Genomic DNA, 17,902 nt, shown 5'->3' on the forward strand with positions numbered 1-17,902 from the left:
GAATGGGAGGCTGGGTCAATGGCTTGGGCTCAGGTTTGCATCGCATGAGCCACTGCTGAGCAGGATCTTGGTGTCGTGAGCACATTGTTCTGCTGGGGGAGCCATTGCGAGTTTGGGGCATGGGCGCAGCTTGGTCTGAAATGATATGTATGTGTGTATGTAGTGTGGGTGGAATAAACACCCACAAGGATGCTGGGAGCCAAAATGACTGCGATTAACATTGTATTGTAATAAACTAAGTGGTTTTAATGTTATGGATGACTGATAAACAAGGCCATTTGTTTTAAAGATTTTAGGGCAGGTTCAATGTGATCGGCCTACTACATCTATCTTCCAAGAGATGCTTTGTACACCACATTAAGAGACATCAGCATCAAAAAATAGGCATTGGGGGCATTTGGTCACCCTACTCTCAGCGTCCCACACAAGGCCGGACCACAACCATGCACAAACTTTGTCTTGTCAGAATGTTTTGTGACTCACCTGCTGCACCTGCTAAAATACCCAAAGCTAATTTTGTGGTGATTCCCGTTGCAGTCAGAGTCTGTATAAGCATGTTTTGCCATAATCACACACAAACACACACATACACACCAGACAGACTTACACTACGAGCTACAACACCCACACCACTGTGGCTGTTAATCGTCCGCTCGTTGTTAGGACAAAATGTGAAACTGGCGACACTTCATTTCACCTTTCCTTTTTTGTTTTTTTTTCAGAGGCAAATTATGCCAGCAGCATCTGAGTACCTCACCCTGGTGACGTGCCAGCTCGTCGGTTGGACTACTCTGCCCTCCTCTAGCCTCCCTCTCTACCCTGGCAGATCCATGCTGCTGGATGCTCCTCAAAGAGCCACGCCGACACCATGAGCGCCAACGGGCCTGCCCCAGACCCAGCCCCAGCCCCCACTGCCCCAGAAGCTCCTCCTGCCCCAACCCCTGCCCCCGCCCCAGCCCCCACGGCACCACCGGCTCCTCCCGCTCCACCTGCCCCAGCAACCTCTACCATCCCGGTAGGTGCGTTGGCACAGAAGAAGCGGCAGCAGTATGCCAAAAGCAAGAAACAGGGCAGTAACGCCAACAGCAGGCCACCGAGGGCTCTATTCTGCCTCAAACTCAACAACCCCATACGCAGGGCCTGCATCAGCCTGGTGGAGTGGAAGTATCCTTCACTGTGGGTTTTGTGTTGGTGGTTGCATTGAGTTTTTACTAAAGATCGCCCCTTGATAACTGAGCTGAAATGAGTAGATGGAAAATTCAACATCTAAACTGTTTTGATAGTCAGTTAACCAAGCAGATGCACTAAACATGATCCAATTAAATAAAAATGTGAATAAGAAGTTTCTGCTTTTCTATATCAGAACAAATTGTATATATCGGGCTTTTGAACATCATCGTTAGTGCACACGATCACTGGTTTCAATCTTTAATTGCTTTGGATTGGCACTCTGTTAAATGAATAGATTTAGAGTATTGCTGTTTTCTTCTTAATAGTGAACATAGTCAAGCTGCTACTAAGTGTTTTCTCTTTGCATGTTGGATCTTGGCTGTTGCAGTGATTAGCGGTCGCTGCATTGCAATACCTTTATAGTCCCTTTTAAATGTTCACGTTGCAGTGCAGACTCAGGTTATATACAGGGAAAAGAGAATGATCTCAGTTTCTGAGTATCTGTATCTGCTTTGGTTCTGCACTGAATTGTGCTGTTCCTGTTTGTTTATGTAAAGCTGCAATTAACGCAGGTCAAGGTCTAATGTAATGGAGAGAGAGACAACAACACTCGATTTTAGCGACAGGACAAGATTCAGCTCATGTTTTTAAACCCTATGTTGCTGTTGTTGGTAATGTTAGTGAGAAAGCTGGTCCGGTAAACAGAGGAGAAACACGTTTCTCCCATAAAGATATAGTGACACTCACCATGTCCTAAGTCCTGAAACACTGGTGGGATATGTAGATGAAACACACAACACGAGAGGCACAGCAATAGGGTTGTTGCATAAGCAGATACATCCATCACAATAGCCATCAACTTATGTGATAGAGATTCCCTTCTGTGATTTCCTTAACTTCTTTTCTCAGGCCATTTGATATCTTTATATTAATTGCTATTTTTGCCAACTGTATGGCCTTAGCTGTGTATGTCCCTTTTCCTGAAGATGATTCCAACTCCACAAACCACGATCTGGTGAGTAGTCTGTTTATTTCTTTAAAATCAGCTCATTAATTTGATGTCACAGGGTGGTAACTTGCACAGATTGTCTGAAAGTAGGTAAATTGCTCTTTGTAAGCGGTATGAGAGTAAATTGTTTTTGTTATGTTTGTGGAAAAGTGTTTTAATCGCCAATCCTCTCTCAGTTGATAAAGTCTGATTATATCACCCCCTCGGAAATGAAGATGCAGTCAAAGGTTTTGCAGTTACAGCAGGACTTTGCATACTTCAGCAGATAGCTTTACTATGCAGGTTTTAAATATATGCCGTGCCTACAAAGAGAAACACTTGGAACTGGTGCTTTATCATGTCACAGTTTTCCTGCACAGAGGTTTTATTCAGTGTTCTATTTTTAGAATTTTCTCGTCATTGCACCACTCTGTGCACCTTGTGCGTTTATGTCTGTATGATGAATTATGGGCGATGTAGTGTTGTAAGCATTGTTCCACTCCTGAGGAGAAGTGCACCCACCAAAAGTCAAGCATACACCAAGTTTTTGGTGCTTGCAAGAGCAGAATTAAGCTGCAGTGTTGAATGATTAATGATGAGTGTGTACATCATGTCTGCAGACTTTTGAATGCTTTTGATAAGCTAATTTAAGCTTGGAGAAAGGTTACCAGCTCGCTCTAAGTGTCTGGCAGTAACGTTCCACTGTGTGCTCGGCGAGATAAGCCACAGCGTTGGTTAAAAGTGTGTCCTGTGTGCCTTAGTGAAGTCAGGTGTGCGGCTTCCTAGTGTGACCTCCTGGAGGGTGACATCTGGGTGTCTGTTTACACAGCACCGGTGTATCAGAGAAAAGTGGGCCATCGGAGACATTACCGTGTCTGATGCAGTATTGAATACAGTATGTCATCAGGTTTAGTTTGATGTTACCGGTGAAAGAGCTCAATTATCTTACATGTGATAACCAGAAGAACACTTTTCTGAATATAGAAATATAAAAAAGGACCATTCTGATAACTCCTTTCAGTTATTTTTTTCAGTATTAAGGGAGGAAAAGTGGTTTTAACTTTCATTTTTACGTCAGAGAAACTACTTTCACCTGAACTGCCGCTCTATCGTGTTATTATTGAACCGTGAGTATGTTGTCGACAGATGCTTACTTATTTCTTAGCCATTACCTTTTTGCACGTCTTCTAAACATGTGGTCTTTTTACACTGTAGGCATTATGGTGCGACACTCATAGTGTTTTCAGAATTGACATATTCGTAGCTTCTCCTTTTCATGTGCCCACATTTGATGGAATATCATTTTAACATTCACTCCAACAAAGACCAAATAGATTCACCTTAGTACATTAGTAAAGTTGCCACCTTCCACCTTATATCTCTGCCCTTATTGTGCAAAAAGCTATATGTGTTGGCATAATATGGCACTTATTGATGATACCTTTGTCTGAGCCTGTTATGGCCCTGCTGTGTAGTATTTGTCACTCTGTACTAATGGAACAGGTATAGCTCTACTCTAAATAGGAGAGTCAGATTGGATTTATGCATGCATCCATTAAGAATTAACTGAAAAGCTAGCTGCCTGACAGGGTCCAGGAATGAACAAGATCACTGGCACTGCTTGCGTGCTTCATAAACAAGGTCATTAAAAAATGAAAAATGAAAGGACAAGCTGATGAGCAAACATGGAATGATTTATAACTCCTTAAAGTAATCATTACAGTTAGGGGAAAGCTTTGCTACTTAAAAGTGCAAGTGCCTCCTTTATCTTTTCTGCCCATGCATTTTGCTTCACACAGTTAAACAGATTATTTTCCAGTGCCTCAGACAGCTTTGCATCGCTCACACAGGACTTAGGTTTGATACTGCGTGTGTCCACACTAAAATCACATAACAATAATGTAGCCTTCCCCTTTTCAGCAGAGGTTGAACAATAGAATTCTTTAAATGTCAGGTGGGCCAGTTTGGGCCCCGGTTGTTTTTTTTCTGTCACAGGAGGAGCTTGAGAAAGAAAAATGCTGAGCTAGTTTTACAATAGCAGCCAGCAGGCATGACTGTAGTGAAGAGTGCCATTTCACACTGCTCTGCTTTGCAGCTGCACAGGTGGACTGAGGACTGATATGGAACCTGAGCTGGGGCGCTGAGTAGCCTAATGTGTGAAGCAAGGATCAAATTGTATCACAGAGCTGCTGAACCATGCAGGTTTTTTTTACTCAGGGACACATTCAAATGTGGTGTGACTATCAGCACTAAGCTGATGTCTATCTTTGTGTATGAGCAGGCTATTCATTAAGGGCATTATAAGTTAAGCCACATTGTTCGTTGTCTTTAAATCATGAGGTAAAATGCTGAACGAGCTCCACACTGGGTGCTGCAGAGCTGCTCTACGTTGCTGCTGCAAAGTCATGCAGGCTTTTATTGCTTGAGTCTGCCCGTCTTGTTAGTGAGGCTTGGTTAAATGCAGCAGCTCATTATAAATAGAAAGCAATTTCCTCCTCAGGCAGAACGGAGGGCAAAAGATTGGGGTCTTAGTACCACCAGGAGGCACAAGTGAGTAACAGGATGTAGCCAGCATGAAAATACACACATGCATGTGTGCAATGACACAACAAACCTTGTCATAATTTCAATCTTCACTGGCTCAGCTCACTCCTCTGCTGCTGCTTCTTTGTTTTGTCCCCTCATTGCAAAAGCAGGAAGAACACACACACACACAATCTATCCGGCGCTTGACTGTGTCTCCTCCACACTTATCTCATCTAGGAGATGGACAAAATAGACAAACACTCCTGTCTTTGCTTTAAGGTCATTTCTGAATTATCTATCTGAGACTCAACACCCCGGGCAGCTCCTGCTGAAGGTGGCTGAGCAAAAGAGTGACCTTTTCACGGAGAAAATGATTCATACATCTCATCCTTTGTGAAGTAACATGCAGCAAATTGCATTTGGTATTTGGTTGTGTGCGCGGCCATATCACTGTTATTGCATAACTCGTGAGCCACAGAGCTGTTTTTGTAACTGGGGACCATGTAACGGCTGAGATACCCCTGATCAAACTCACAGTGTGAATGAGTTTCATGTTTGGATGTCTGGAACTGCATTTGAGTGAATTTCCCAAATGTTTTTAAAAAAGGAATGACGATAAAATGCATATAGCTCTGCTGCCTGGTTTAACTGTGTAGTTTAATATCCGATATTAGGTAATAATAGCAAAATACTTGTCACTTATTCAAAGAATTAACTAAAGGGTTGTTATGAACAACATATTGTGTCATTAAAAACAAAGAGACGTCTCTGTACTGTTGTGTTATAATTTAATACTGCCAACACAGTTCGCCATTTGAATGCCTGGCAATAGTAGAAGTTTCTAATAAGGGTTATGATGAATAGGTCAAATAATCACACTCATTTCTAATGATTTATCCCCTTAAAAAGCTTCTTCTAACAATCAGTCCCAGTACAGTTTAACAGTAGTTTTAATGAACTCTCATAGCCATTACATAACAAAACAAGACAACTTTATTAGAAAGACGTGACTCTATGCTGCATTCACATGTCGCTCTGTTGCAGGCATTCTGTGTAATGCAAAATGAGCAACGATCAACCCAGATGAAGTCGTTTCGGATTTAAATACGTCTGACCAGGAAATCGTAGTGCCATATTTGTGACCTGAGGTCAACGCCTGTCTACTGATCGCTGTCACAAAGGCTTCTCTGTGACAACAAGCCATTGAGAGACATCTGGTAGTTCCTGTCAAACAATATCTGAGATGCAATTCGTTTTATTTTTCATTTTTCTGCTGATATTTCTTCTGAGAAACAGGGTCACGTGAAGCACGTATGAGCAGTCGGTGTCTTACCTGCAGTGGAGAGTCGTCCGAGTGCTCTCAAGCTGTTTTCACACACCAACACCGGAGATTTTTTTCCTTTGGGGACTGGGTGGAAAATCTTCGCATGTTGTCCAGAGCACATGATTCAGATGTTAGCTTTCGCACATGCTAGCGCTTTGGGACAGTAACAATTAAGAACTTTATTGAAAATTAAGAACAAATTATTGCATATGTGGAAATGGATACAGTTTGGAGACTCTGACAGACAAAACTTCTCTATTTATTGCATTAAAAACTCAATTCACTATAAAATGTGCTTGAGCGAATTCTGTATATAGTGAATTTTACACTGCATCACTTTTGCGTCAGACATGAACTTACTTTGTAATTATTTTCTCACCAAAAGCAGATTAATTTTTCTTTGGAACATTGCAGGCACGGTGTGTCCTACTGCTAATCAACCGTGACTCCAAATGTTGCCAATCTAATCTTCCAACTACGAGACAGGAAAAATTGTGTGAAAAGCCTGGAAAAGCACAAACCATTTTTTGAAATCTTTGCAAATTTAATGCCTAGCAGTAAGCTATGCAACAAGGCTGACACGGCTCCCGATGGACTCAGCTGATACAAGCAGCAGCAATTCTGCATGCAATGATGCAAAGAAGCATGCATGTTCTTTCCTAATGAGCGAAGGTGATGCAAAGGGATGGGGTGTAAAATTCTGTCTTTAAAACACATAAATCTCACATTTAAACTAGAAATGGGTAAAAGTAGGTATCATATTTCGTTAGCTGTTGTACTCCCTCGGCTCAGGTTCAAAGTCATTAAAGGACCGACTGTTAATGAGTTATTTATGAACGAGCCACAGCTAAAAAAAAAGCTTTGAGATGTGACCAGCTTTTGTTAAATGCCTGCATTAAAGCACTTTGTGCTCTCTTTCCCTGACTGTCAGTCAAATCTATTGATATAATTAATATTATATAAAGTAAAGCCTGAATTCTGAAATACAACTATGTGTACTTTCCACCGCAGTGCCTTATGTAAGTGCTGAAGCCCCTTTGCCAGTGTGTAGTGTTCTTCAGGCCAAATAAACAACCCCCGTAGCTCATAAAAAACTCCACGAGCGTCTTTATTAACCCTACCTTGTCCACAGCTATAAATAAGGCATAAAGTATGTATTTTGAAACAAAAACAGGTCCTTCTGGCCCTGTTTGCCTGTCCTTCTAACATGGTTCGAAGTCAGTTCTAAGCTTGCAGATGGCATATATTACATGAGAAGAGTTGCTATGGTTCATATGTCAGTGTTTTGGTGACATGTTGTCTTGCAGAAACGTGTAAACGCGTACATGTGTGAGGCAAGTGAAGCAGTTGGCTGTGTGTGTGTGTGTGTGTGTGTGTGTGTAATGGCTGGCACAAGCAGCAACGTCTGGACCGGGGACTCCCATGGAGAAGATGGTAGAAGAATGTGTTTAGTCACTTAACGTAACTGCTCATTTGCTGCTCACACTAGCACTGTCCCTTCTTGTTATCTTTAGCGTGTATTTTTGCATGTGTGCGGAAGTGTGAGAGTGTGTTTGCACGTGAGCGTGTGTGACTGAGGGAGAGACAAAGATAGCGAGGGTAAAGCGAGTCGGAGCCGTGCTACGGTAGTCTGCGTGGCGACTGTGTGAATGCGGAGCCATGAGAGCAGAAGTGCAGCAAACAGGCTGTCTTTAAGGGGGAAGGAAAGAACTCAAAGAACAAAAATTCACGAACATGTTGAAGAATTTTCTTCGCGTGTGCCCACATCTTCATATGAAACAACAAAACAACGGACTGATTGGTATAAACTTTAGTAAGTGAAGGTTCTGTGTGCAGATATGAGGCCGGCCAAGTGAGGACATCAGGTGTGGATGCGCAGTTGGGACCATCTGCAGAACGCAGGGTTAACTTGAACCTCTACATATGTTTGTTTCTATGCTCAGCTGTTATACAAATCCTGGAACCTTTAAACGCACTCAAGATTAGATCATTTTTCCAACGGGCTCAATCCACTTTCTAAACTTTGCTTGCCTTTTTGTGACACACGGCTGCTCTTCATAGATCAGGCTGTACTGTCAATAAAGTTTTCAAAACTGAGCCTGATACTGTCCCTGCTTTGAAATACAACTCCCAGGTGTTCAGATGGGAAAATGACTAAATTTCTCTTCAGTTCTGTTCCCTGCACTTTAGAGAGATTCACTGTATGATAATAGGAAAAGGTTTTTCTTCCTATTGATCTATGAATGGTGAATTATGTGTCCTGTTCATTAACAAATACCAAATACTGAATGCAAACTGAACTTGACCAGTTAGTTTTAATGCCAAAACAAGTAGTCAGTATAGTGTAAAATGTTGATAAAAGAGCGTCTGAAAGCACACAGAAACACCAAAGAAAGCCTCTTTAAGTAAAGATGTTTTAAAAGTCAGCAGCCGTCTGGTTTGATATTTGTGTGTATAGCTCCACTCTGAACACCTCGTCGCCTCTTGAAATGCTTTGCAGCAGTTGTTTCAGGACTATATCGGAAACTGCAGCGATGCAGTGGACTCTCCGGTGTTAGTTTCGTGTCTGATGAACCTGTTGTGATTGTTTCATGTTTTTATGTGCGGCTCAGCCTTTGATCATGTGGTTTTTGTTTGTTTGAAACCTCGGGCAGCTCATCCTTTCTCCGCCATACATGGATTTGAATTCCTTATGATAACCGACCTGCGCTTGTGTTTTTCTTGGCAAAGTGACAGATGCATCCTCACAGAGCTTCTGCTCACCCCCACAACACTTCACATGCATGTAACCGTGGTGTGCACAAGCTTGTTTGTACTTGCGTGTCGACACGTTTACGCGTGGGCAGAGCTATATGCGTTTTGTGGTGGTAGTTGCGAAATTTCATTGTGAAGCATTCAAAAAGACATTTTCTTCATGTTACTGCTGTCTGTCCTGTTATTGTTGAGTGTAGTCTGCAAGTTTAGAACGCTTTAGAATTCAAAGATGCACAATTAAAATGATCTAATACTTTTTGTAAGCACATCGCAGTCAATTGCTAATAAATAACTTTAAAAAATGAAGAAATGGGAAAGAAACTGCAAAAATGTGAGACATCAAAATATATTATCCACTTGTAACGCATCAGGAGTTGTTAAAAGCCTCGTGGACGTCACACCCTTGAGCAGCCATCACAGTACAGACAGCACACTCGAGCAAACATATTAGCTGTTCAACTCTGCTGGAGCAGGCGGTGAAGGTGCACTAAATGTTGGCGGCCCTCACTCAGGGAAGGAAATATCTGTCTCCTCTTTGAGAGCATCAGACTCAATGTTCCTTATGTGCTTGACTGTTCCATGGCTGCTAACTGGAGATTTTGCTTGCATTGCTTATCCAAAGTGCGTCCACCTCGTACTGCTCTACATGTGGCTGCACTAACATTTGAATGGCTTGTAGCTTGCTGCATTTGCTCTGCATGAAAGTGTTCTGGTCACACCGATATCAAACATGCATGATGTCAGTCTGACTCATGCGACTATGGGCTTGTCGCCACACGCTCAGATGTCCAGACACGCACATATAGTATGCTGACAATCAGATGTTTTTAAAAGCAGCAGAACATGAAATCCTGTCGAGCGTATTCATGCAGAATGTGTTTGCCACTGAATTAACGGAGCACGCATATGGTCCGAGTCGCCAGGCAGATATTTGTTTACAGTCGTAAGCATTTTCCTCCAAACTAGAGGATGAAGCATTTCATTTTTTTAGCTCGTATCAAAGTCTAATCCTTTTAACAGGATGAACGTTTATGCCAAAATGAGTTCAATTTAACCAGAAACTTGAACCATATGGTCATATGTTTCCACTCTCTTGTTGTCAGTCTCTCTTTTCTGTTTCTCTGTCAAGTCACTTGATTATAATGATGATTTATTCTCACTGAGGTCTTCCCGTTGACTTTGAGCCTTCATTGATTAAGAGAAAGCTTTCAGATTTATTACAAACTGTCAGGACAAGAGCTTCTCAGATTGACTGGGATGTGATGTGCACATAACTTTTCCAGATATGTAATAAACGCATGAATTTCTCTGTTTTTGCTATATGATTTTTCTATCCCAATTTATTTATTTCCTCTTTTGATTAACAATTGATTTTTAGAACAAAATTCAACAATATAATATCCCTTTGGGATTCATTCAGATGTTTTTTTTTTTAAATGTTTTGTGTGTGTCTACTTTTATGAATAGGACATTATTTGTGGATTTTTTTTTAGAAAATATTGTACTTAAATATAATTGTATTTGGTTGACACAGGAAGCATTACAACATTAGTACACCGTGACAGTTTCCCACAGTGTGAGAAAAAGAAACTGGTGGCGTTAAAGTGCAGACTTGGGAGCTCTGCGTGTACCCACTGGCATGGATGAAGAAATCGATCGACTCGGAGTTGTATGATTCTGATTCTTTGGAAAACCGATTCTCAACTTCCGTCTCTAACCTCTTTTTAAAATGTTTGGATTGGGCAACAAAAAGTTTTTTAAAAAAGGTTGTGAAAAAGAAACAACAGGTGGAACATGTCATGCACCGAGACTGGCGGCATCTCCCAGAAGTGAAAATGGACAGAAGTTCAGCAATCTGCAAAAAACTGCAGCCACAAATTGAGAGGCAATTTCAAAGTAATGTTCCTCGTTGTGAAATTATGAAGACTTTGAGGATTCTGCCATCCACGTTACATATTACGATGAAAAAGATTAAGAGAATCCGGAGACAGATATGAGCGCAATAGATGCGGATGGAAAGCAATCTATGGGGCCGTCGGCCAGTGCTGCATTGAGAACAGACATGATTGTGTCATGAAAATCACTGCATGGGCTCACAAACACTGCCAGACGTCATCCTCTGTTAACACAGTTCACCGTGCCATGATCCACACACGCAGGTTAAAGTTCTGTCGAGCAAAGAAGACGTGAAAATGATCCAGAGCAGCTGCAGTCTTCTCTGCGCCAAAGCCCATAAGATAAAGAAGATGTATATTATATTATATATATTATAACTATTTAACCTTTTAGGTGAAACGACAACTGTAAAAAGGTTTCTGAAAAGTCTATGGCTGTAAAATGTGAGTTAGCTTCAGTTTGTTTAATTTTTAAAGGGACAACAGACTCAGTAAAAACACTTTTCACTTTTATATCAGAGTTAGCACAAAGGCGACGCGTGCTTCATGGGAGCGGGGGCACAATTTGGTTTATGACGCGCGCGATGCAGGAGTCACACTGCAGGGTGTAGCTGCCACAACATAACCGGTTTGTTTGAGCCTTTAACTGTGCACCACCGTGCTTTTTATAATGAGTGCAGCATTATCCTAAATGTGAATAAACTAAATAACACGAAACCTCACATGACACGCTGCTGACTTTGCTCTGTGTTGATAGAAGAGTTTTATATGGACACTGTGCAGTCGAAGTGAGTTAATAAGTGAAGAAAATGACCTAATTTCTCCTCCACACATCAATTCGGGGCTGCTGTCGTTTTTGTTGGGATTAAACGAAAATAAAGCATTGAAAAAAATATATTTTTAAAAACATTCTATCTAGTCTATCTAGAGAGATTAATCATTTCCAAACAGATACGGTGTGTTCAAGTCATCTTTGTCATTTGCCAAGATTTGGGATTTTTTTTTTCTGCCAGTGTTTTTTTCGTCTGTGGACTCGACTCCGTATGAACCTTTGTTGGTTGTATTACGATCAAAGAGAGCCTCACTGGCCTCATTTAATATGCGTTAAAGACTCACAGACACGTGTTTTTACTGCAGTGTGCTTGTTTTGTTCCGTAGTGACCTATTAAATGATCTGAGCTCAACCTCATTTTAAGTAACTTAAATGGAAACTTTAGGAAACTTGGAAGAATGAGAAGAAATAGTGTTTTTGAATTCTAATAACAAAAAAAATAAATGTATAAATAGAAAACATTGTTTTGACGGAATACCTGCTCATGTCATGCTCACCTGTGATAGGAGGAAAATAAGAGTTTCAGTTTTTCTTGTTCTAAATATGTCGTTATGCTTCGTGTCGGTATTCCTCTTCTCTTTTCAGGAAGCTATAGGTAGTTTTTTTTTGCTTGAATGATAGATCTCAGTCTCTCCAAGTTGGTGCTATAATTTTAGGACAAGCTTGTCATTTTATGTCTGTTTCTCTGTTCCTTACAATGATGTGCAAAGTTAGATTACAGTGATGGCTTCTGCGTGAAGATAAGGTGCAGCTTACAGACGTTGGGGACAGGCCTCTCTGGACTGTTAATGGGCTCGCATTACTGCTGTCGGCCTGGCTCAGTCATATGGCAAATTATGTAGGAGAGTGCATGGTTCAGCGGGTTAGCGGCATCATATCTCATATGGTGAACTGATCAGCTGTGAGAGAAACTGAGTTGTGCCTGTAGATGTGAACGCTCCCCCCTGTGGCGCGTGAAGTCCAGTTGGGGCTGTTGCTGTGGGGTACGAGGAAGGACTTGTGACATGTGTCTCTTCCAACGCTTTGAGCTTCTCAATTATGTTTGCTGTTTTTAAGATGGATGAACTGTGTGAGAGAAGGAAACATACAGTATTACAGTAGGTCTCTTTACAGCACAAGCAAACTTAGATGAGTCAGAGATATTTATGGTCGTCCCCAGAGGCCTCTTTCTGTCTTCTTCTCTTGTTGTCTCTCACATTTTCTATTGCTGCTAACACCTTAGCCTGCTGATGAATGAGTACAAATCAGCTTAACTGAAAGAAATGGAGAAAAGGAAATCATTTACTATTATGTTCAACGTGCCTTGTTGGAGGTGGGCATTAGCATAAAGTCACTATAGCTCGAAAAGCTAAAACTGTTCAGATGATGCTTTCCATTTTTACAAACATTGCTCATTTACTGCTGTGCACACAGGTTAATCTGCGGTCTTATAATCTCACGTGAAACTCCCATTCTTACACGACCATATCATGACATTTCTGTGGCTGCGGTCGAAAGACACGTTTTTTTTTGCTAATGCCTATTTTCTTGTTAAACACCAGTACATACAGTAACTGCAGCACCAGTTTACTGTCTTTTTTCTTCAGATATGCCTCTAAAATTGTTCACTCATCTCTCTTTCTCTCTCTCTCTCTGTCACTTTCTTTCCATCCTTGGATGAATCGTTCTGTTCTCTCTACTCCCTGCAGCGCGAGGTTGCTCTGTCACAGATTCAGCAGCCTTGAGCTCAACTCAACCTTTTACTTCATAACAAAGGGGCCCATGTCTCTTTTTCTGGGCTAAGTGCTTCACACAATCTGCAGTTAACTGTTGGGAAAACTGCGCCGCTCCTGCATTTATCGTGTCCGCAGAGATCATAGAGCAGAAATGCTCCCCTGGGCAGGAGAGGTTATTATCTGTGTGTGTATGCTTTTGCCTACATTGTGTTTCCTGGCTTAAATGTTTAAGTCCTCTCCGTATGGAAACATATGTTGAATACCAGCCTGTGCACAGAATTTACACTGACCCACCTCATGAATAAACAATGAGAGCGTTTCTCTCTGATCTCAAGGGACGTCCCAGGACTGTCCTAAATAAGCTGAGTCACCTATGGTGTATCCACCTCCAGTTTCTTACATGTCTTGTGGGACTAAAACGCACACGCCAGCTTTGTCCGGCTGTGTGTGCCTCTGCTGTCAGCTTCACTCTTAGCCGACCTCAACCCGATGGCTTAATGTTCCCGTGTTCCGTGTCTTTGAAACAACCGGAGAAAAGAGCACAGCTGAGTTACATCATGTTTCTAATCTCCACCATACCCTCTAAAAAGCACTGATTATCCAAGCCATTTTATTCAGTGTGTGTTTGTGCGGGTTTGCTCGTTTTTTTTTTTTTCAACCTCTGCTCCTCTCTGATATATTCATGCCTTGAGAGCTCTCCACCTCTCTTGTTTTTCAATCTAGAGAAGAAGTTGTCATCATTTTTGTGCCTTTTTACTTTTCTGTGGTGTACCTGCCATTTCTTCCTCCACACTGGTGCATAATGGCCAGCAACTGTACCTTCTTTTTTATGTATTCAGACAAGATTAATAGTGTTTTTTTTTTTGTTGTTGTTTTTATCTCTGTGGGCTCCTTTTAGGATCATGAATACAGAAACTGTCTATTTATTTCCTTTAATGGAAGTTTAGAGGGTGCATTTCAGTTATCAGCTGAAAAAGAACACCATTTGATTAGTCCTTTTAAACCCTTAAAGCCTGATACCAAATTAAAGCACTCATATTCTTACTTCTTCTATCTAGGCTGAAACGTACAACTCTTCTTGTGCACCTTGTCTCATGTCATCATGGTTATCAGTATTCTGTGAATATGTGCTGAGAAAAAAGTCGGAACGGATGAGAACTGCATCAGGTTAGAATGAAGTCAGGGCAAGGGACATTCTGCAGAGATGAAATTCATTGTATAGTGAATGGATTTAAGTGATAAACAGTGATAAACAGTTGAATTAGCTGATTAAGAACCGTTTGTCTGTGTGTTTGTTGTGGAACAAAGTTTTTGCTTAGATTTCTTTTGTTGATGCAGTTTTCGCAAAGGCTGTGAAGCGGCTGTACTAACCGCTGCATCACCGCACGCCATGTTGCTAAATGTTTATTTAGGTCCAGAAATGTTGTCTAATTCATTTTTATGAGATTTTATTACGTTGATCAGATGAGATGCAAAAAAGGAGAGTGATGCGCTGCTCTCTAAATAACCAGCATCAGTATCAGAATCACACGCCAGGCCACCACTATATGTGATGTGTTGATGTAATCATGTCAGCCAGGAAGAGCTTTATGTTATTATGGCACTAAAAATAACAGCGCGCATTTTATTGAGCCTTAATCAGGTGTTTTGGAAGGTCCTAGACTGTAAGTTATTTGATAAACTAACTGTAACGGCGGGCAGTTAAAGCAACAACAACACAAAAAAAGAATTAACCATTTTATTTGATTAAGCTGTTCATATTGTAAAGTGTTTCCCAATTAGGAGAGTAGGTTCTGGACTTATTTCTATCATTGCTATCACAAAAAATTGCTTTGTCTTTTATCCATTGAAGGTTTTTTTTCTCTACAGCTGAGCTGGATTAGATTCGTTTTCTTGATCAGCTGATTGTGTCTCTAATGCTCTTTATGCCTGTGTGTGTGTCTGTGTGTGTGTGTGTGTTGCTTACCCACAACACTGCACTGGACTAATGAAATGCTCGTGTTTTCTCAGAATTATGCATCATTGTTTTCATTTTGTGTGTTTTCAGGAAACAGTTGAATATGCCTTCCTCATCATTTTCACAATCGAGACCTTTCTGAAGATTATCGCTTATGGTCTGGTGATGCACCAGAATGCGTATGTGAGAAACGGCTGGAACATGCTGGATTTCGTCATCGTGGTTATAGGGTAAGTCCTCAAGTTCACTTAATTTTGCTGTGCTGCTGTAGAGGGCACGGAGCCAGGTCACAAGGCCTTGTTATTTTTAGTCCGATTTCAGGATTTGCACCTTGATCTCAGTTTGACAGTTTACAGTACTTGTGAGAGAAGTTTAAAGTTGCTTAAGCCTTTGCTCCATGTGGCCAAGTACTAATAGAGACCCTCTTACACCCACAGTACATGACCCAGAAAAGACAGAGAGAATAAATCAGAGCTTTACCACCACTGGAGTGAGTCACCATCTCTCCATACTTCATCACTTCTACAATTCTCCCTCCCATCTTTCCCTCCTCTCTCACCGACTGTCTTTCGGTCACTCTTCGCCATCGTGTTCTGCTTTGTCTCTGCAGCTCGTCCTCATTACTACCCCCTTCCATTTTCACATTTCAGATGGTTGGTGCTGTGCACATCCCCACCTCACTCTGCCCTCATTCCTGTCTCCTGCAAACTCTCGTCTTATTATCTTCATCCGCATAGCAGCTTTTCTGTTTTTCTCCTCTTTCTTCCCTCCTTCCTGTCTCCCCTCCCTCCATCTTTCCCCTAATATGCACAGTCCAGTGGGTAGCTGGGTCAGATCTCTGTCTGTGTGCCGCATGCAGGGTTGATCTGCCATCCAGTCAAATGCAAAGAAGGCTGCCCGTGCCACGAAGAGTGGCTGTTGCTGCTAAATCACTGAAACGGCACACTAAGATAATCGCGCTAGCATCTGATGTCGGAGGTGCAGTCCACTTTTCCACAGGCTTCAGTGCATTCGGGTAGCTCGTATTTACAGATTATTGTTGGTCATTTAACGGTTCAGTGGCTTTATGTGTTCTGTGCTTTATGAATGGCTAGATAAAAAACTTAATTAGATTTTTTTTCCCCCCAACATCTTTTGAAAATGTTTTCATTGTTAATTAGGCCATGTAGATATAGTGTAGCTTTAAGTAAATGGGACAAATCGTGGGAAAAGAAAACTGCAAAAAGCAACAATAATCAATAGTTTTTGATATGACAAACTCACAGAAAAGCGATCACTGATGTATAAATAGTTGCCTTCGGCTCCTCCAAACGCCTGCTTCTGACTTCATTTGCTCACAGCAGAGAGACAAAGTTAGTTAGCCAAATATTTCAGATGACCAAAACACAGTGCAGCCAAAAAGAGATCCAATTTTAGATTCTTATAATCAGGAAGAGCTGAAACTATGACTGGAAAGACAACATCAGCCTAAAAGCTGATGTTGGAGCCCGGTATGGGCCAGTAAATATGTGATATGTACGTTTGTTCTGATTTCCAAAAACTTGAAAACTTGTGAGGTTGAAATCTTATGTTTGGAGAGTGTAAGATGGCATCGAAATGGGATCTCTGTAATGTGGCAAGAACTACGACCCATGAATAGTAAAATGTGTATCCCTTTACCACATACCTAACCATATGTCTTAATATGAGCCCTAACCTGTATTTTTAACCCTAACAATCAATTGATGACAGGAAAGTGGAAAAGTGACAGTACTGTTGAAAACATCGCGTAAGACAGGTCTCAGACTGGGATGTCCGTGATGGGAGTCAGTGAACTAAAGTCGCCGATCAACCGTCCTTCCACTCTATAAGCATTTGTAGCCAAACCAACGGTGTTGAACATTCGGAGAATCACATAGTGAGAAGTTTACATCTTGCAAGATGTGACGAGATGGCAAAGCATCAACATCATCACATAGCAGGATGCCAACTGCGTCTCTGTAGAGAAATGAACAATAAATCATAATAACTTACATTCTGGGCTGTGGTTAAGTTGTTTTATTTATTTTTTACTGACTGTTTTTAAGATGTGTTTTCTATATTTCTTATAGATCAACCAAACAGCTTTTGTTCCTTAAGCTATCCACCCCTTTTCAACTATGATGCCGTCAGACGCTGCTTCGTTCATAAGAATAAGATTAATTTGAATATTCTCAATGCACTGATTGTTGAAAATAATTGCATCAGAAATGTATTGGAACATGCAGCCGTGCTAGAGGACGGCGTTGCCTTGTGATTTGTTGCTTGTTGGCTTAACACGTGTGAATAACGTGCGAAGACAGAAGGGAAATCTGAGAGACCTGCTGAATGTTTGGCTCGTCTAAGCTTTGTTCAATAAAAAAAAGTTGCCGATATGTGACGGAGGGGGTTCTTTCGAGCACGACCGGCTGACTAATGAAACCCCCGGTGGCTGGCAGTCAGTCTTACAGCAGTGACTCAGTAGAACATAAGTCGAAGCAGACTGTGCTTTATGGCCATCAGAACTCCTTCCAGCCCATATCGGTAGCTTCATTCACTGCTTTTAGTCCACAGCTTTGATGTGATGAGTTGAGATGATTTTTCCCTCCTGGCTAGGTGAGGAATGTCTGACTGACTATCATAAGGTGTCCTCTTTAATGGGGAGAAATTCGTTCACTGTCGATTCCACTTTGTGACCACAGTAGGAGGCGGTTCTTGTAAGGCAGCTCTCTCTTGTGTAGGTT

General features: G+C 41.4%; 1 protein-coding gene across 6 annotated transcripts in view; it reads left to right on the forward strand.

Moving 5' to 3' along the window:
• cacna1da (calcium channel, voltage-dependent, L type, alpha 1D subunit, a) overlaps positions 1-17,902 on the forward strand; it is a 59,774-nt gene that overhangs the window by 2,182 nt on the left and 39,690 nt on the right. For all 6 annotated transcript variants that reach the window (XM_072382129.1, XM_072382130.1, XM_072382131.1 and 3 more), the window contains exons 2-4: positions 723-1,164; positions 2,080-2,185; positions 15,252-15,391. In XM_072382129.1, the coding sequence (XP_072238230.1) occupies positions 869-1,164; positions 2,080-2,185; positions 15,252-15,391 (542 nt within the window). In that variant the 5' untranslated portion in view covers positions 723-868. The remainder of the gene's footprint in view (positions 1-722; positions 1,165-2,079; positions 2,186-15,251; positions 15,392-17,902) is intronic.

The sequence above is a fragment of the Leuresthes tenuis genome, unplaced genomic scaffold (genome assembly GCF_036924035.1).
Source record: "Leuresthes tenuis unplaced genomic scaffold, fLeuTen1.0.hap1 SCAF_3, whole genome shotgun sequence".
Lineage (NCBI taxonomy): Eukaryota > Metazoa > Chordata > Actinopteri > Atheriniformes > Atherinopsidae > Leuresthes > Leuresthes tenuis.